Below are 2,500 nucleotides of genomic sequence, written 5' to 3'. Positions count from 1 at the left end.
TCTGTCTGCTGGGATGATGTATCCACTTCTGTCTGTTGGGATGATGTATCCACTTCTGTCTGCTTTGATGGTGTATCCACTTCTGTCTGCTGGGATGATGTATCCATTTCTGTCTGTTGGGATGATGTATCCACTTCTGTCTGCTGGGATGATGTATCCACTTCTGTCTGTTGGGATGATGTGTCCACTTCTGTCTGCTGGGATGATGTATTCACTTCTGTCTGTTGGGATGGTGTATCCACTTCTGTCTGTTGGGATGATGTATCCACTTCTGTCTGCTGGGATGATGTATCCACTTCTGTCTGTTGGGATGATGTATCCACTTCTGTCTGCTTTGATGGTGTATCCACTTCTGTCTGCTGGGATGATGTATCCATTTCTGTCTGTTGGGATGATGTATCCACTTCTGTCTGCTGGGATGATGTATTCATTTCTGTCTGCTGGGATGATGTATTCACTTCTGTCTGTTGGGATGATGTATCCACTTCTGTCTGCTGGGATGATGTATCCACTTCTGTCTGCTTTGATGGTGTATCCACTTCTGTCTGCTGGGATGATGTATCCATTTCTGTCTGTTGGGATGATGTATCCACTTCTGTCTGCTGGGATGATGTATCCATTTCTGTCTGTTGGGATGATGTATTCACTTCTGTCTGTTGGGATGATGTATCCACTTCTGTCTGCTGGGATGATGTATTCACTTCTGTCTGTTGGGATGATGTGTTCACTTCTGTCTGCTGGGATGATGTATCCCACGCCCAGGTTCGAAGCAATCCGCCTCCTAAATAATCTTTTTTAGGTCATGCTTAAATACCTAAATCATGTGGAGGGAGGTGTAAAACACGTATAGTAAAACACAATAATATTAACAGCCGTATGACGCCATCTTGCTCCCAGGGTCCAGCTCTGGACTAGGACAAGCTACGGCCGTCCTGTTCGCCCAGAGGGGTTGCGCTGTGGTGGTGACGGGGACCAACGAAAAACGCTTACAAGAAACGCTGGAGAAATGTCAGAAGGCTGGCCTGAAACGGGACCAGGTGAGAACTCTGTCTACCGGACTTACATTTTGAGTCGCTTTCTGGTAGTATTTGGTATTGCAAAAAAAAAATTGCAATATTTTGTTTTCTGTACCCATGTTTGGTGTTCTGACAAGTACTGAACACTGATAGGTGTTTAGCGGTTTGTTTTTATCATCCTTTATTTGTTGGTTTTTTTTATTTTTGTTATCTTTTAAGGAGGTGGGGGTTAAGTGAGACTGGTGGTGAGTGGAGGGGGGGGGGGGGTTCTTTTGGTAGAAAAGTGGCAGATCTCCTCTGGATTCCATTTGCTACTCTCACATCGTACAGAGATATGTTTTTGAAGAAGAAATGGACAACTGCAACTTCGTTGAAAGTGCCCATGTCTAATCAACACTAACCCTAACAAAGAAAAACCTTAACCAAGAAATGTTAGCAAAACCATTATTCTAACCCTTTGAACGAGATTGACCCACATTCTCACTTGGGAACTCACTATAACCATAACCCTGACCTTAAAGCTAGTTATAGCTCTAATTGTAAGCCTAAGCCTTTGCCATTCTACAGCAGAATACATTATACAACTTTGTGTGGTAGACATAGAGGAAGTAGATATTACAGCAGTATACATGATACAACTTTGTGTGGTAGACATAGAGGAAGTAGATCTTACAGCAGTATACATGATACAGCTTTGTGTGGTAGACATAGAGGAAGTAGATCTTACAGCAGTATACATGATACAATGATACAGCTTTGCCTAGGATGTAAACTCACAGGAAGTAGACCTTACAGCAGTATGCATTATATAGCTTTGCCTGGGCGGTAAGCACAAAGGAAGTAGATCCTACTAGAGTATACATGATACACTTTGCCTTGGCGGTAGACACAGAAAAAGTAGATTGCCCAAGGATTACTTCTCTCCCCTCAGACACTGACTTCCTTGATATCCTCCAAAAGAGGGACACGGGCAGAAGGTTTGGAATCTAGGAAGGTGTAAGGGATGCCTCACTGCTATACAGATCTGATGGACAAGTAGTCCTCATATTATAAAGGACAGAAAAGGACTTTTCTATTTATACTTCCAAGCTCTCGCCCTCATCTTTTCTGTGGTCACAACTTTCAGATTTTGACGGTGGCCGGAGACATCACGACTCACAAAACCAGAGAGGAAATCGTCACACGCACATTCGAGACATTTCAACGCATTGACATTCTGGTGAGAAAATACGCGCTGGCCATAGACTTGTTTTCCTAGATTGTTGTCTGTCATGGCCGACGCTCTTTTCTACGGACTGTAGCACACACAAGTGTAAAGACTAATGGGATAGGACTGGTTTATAACATGCGATCAAAGTATGGGGGGAAAGGGGGAGCTGGGAACAAAAAGGGGGGTAGACAATGAGAGAGAGAGAAAGAGAGAGAGAGAGAGAGAGAGAGAGATAGAAAGAGAGAGAGAGGGAGAGAGAGGAGACGGAGGGAGA

The 2,500-nt window shown here is 43.8% G+C and overlaps 1 protein-coding gene across 1 annotated transcript in view; it reads left to right on the top strand.

Moving 5' to 3' along the window:
• The window catches only part of LOC101857259 (uncharacterized oxidoreductase TM_0325), a 5,544-nt gene that overhangs the window by 2,625 nt on the left and 419 nt on the right, over positions 1 to 2,500 (top strand). The window contains exons 2-3 of the mRNA XM_005102172.3: positions 898 to 1,037; positions 2,143 to 2,235. Of these exons, the coding sequence (XP_005102229.3) occupies positions 898 to 1,037; positions 2,143 to 2,235 (233 nt within the window). The remainder of the gene's footprint in view (positions 1 to 897; positions 1,038 to 2,142; positions 2,236 to 2,500) is intronic.

Source organism: Aplysia californica, unplaced genomic scaffold (genome assembly GCF_000002075.1).
Source record: "Aplysia californica isolate F4 #8 unplaced genomic scaffold, AplCal3.0 scaffold00315, whole genome shotgun sequence".
In the NCBI taxonomy this organism is placed as follows: Eukaryota; Metazoa; Mollusca; class Gastropoda; order Aplysiida; family Aplysiidae; genus Aplysia; species Aplysia californica.
This window is presented reverse-complemented; position numbering and strand designations above follow the sequence as displayed.